General features: G+C 41.3%; 1 protein-coding gene across 3 annotated transcripts in view; it reads left to right on the forward strand.

The window, feature by feature from the left end:
• paip2b (poly(A) binding protein interacting protein 2B) overlaps window positions 1-440 on the forward strand; it is an 11,482-nt gene extending 11,042 nt beyond the window's left edge. For all 3 annotated transcript variants that reach the window (XM_037684112.1, XM_037684127.1, XM_037684120.1), the window contains exon 4: window positions 286-440. In XM_037684112.1, coding sequence (XP_037540040.1) covers window positions 286-342 — 57 coding nt within the window. In that variant the 3' untranslated portion in view covers window positions 343-440. The remainder of the gene's footprint in view (window positions 1-285) is intronic.
• Window positions 441-506: the final 66 nt, after the last annotated feature.

The raw sequence follows: 506 nt of genomic DNA on the forward strand, positions 1-506 counted from the left end.
GCCTTTAGCTGCAGTGTAGCCAATTTTTAGCCTTTAGCTGCAGTGTAGCCAATTTTTAGCTTTTGTTTATGGCTTCACATTTAGCAAACGTAGCGATGCTAAATGGAGAATACATTGAACTGATAAAATTAAACTGTTACAAACAGTTTCTGGTGAAATCTTTCAGCTAGCTTCAAGCTACAATTTCTGCAGGAAAAAATGTTTAAATGTTTTTTTTAAATAAATCTGTCTGTTTGGGGTAAAAGAGTTTGTTTTAAAGTTTTTATTTTTTTTCTCTTTCCACAGAGGAAGAGCATGTTGAACCCTGAGGCAAAGGAGTTCGTCCCAGGAAAGAAATATTAGGAGTCCCCCTCACCCCCGTGGAGCCTCCATGACACATGAGCCCTCACACACTCTGAGACTCTTACGGCCGTGGCCGCACACACTTCTCACACACACACCTCACACACACACTTCTCACACACACACTTCTCACACACACTTCTCACACACACTTCTCACACACA

This window comes from Nematolebias whitei, chromosome 1 (genome assembly GCF_014905685.2).
Source record: "Nematolebias whitei isolate Nwh7 chromosome 1, NemWhi1, whole genome shotgun sequence".
NCBI classification, from domain to species: Eukaryota; Metazoa; Chordata; class Actinopteri; order Cyprinodontiformes; family Rivulidae; genus Nematolebias; species Nematolebias whitei.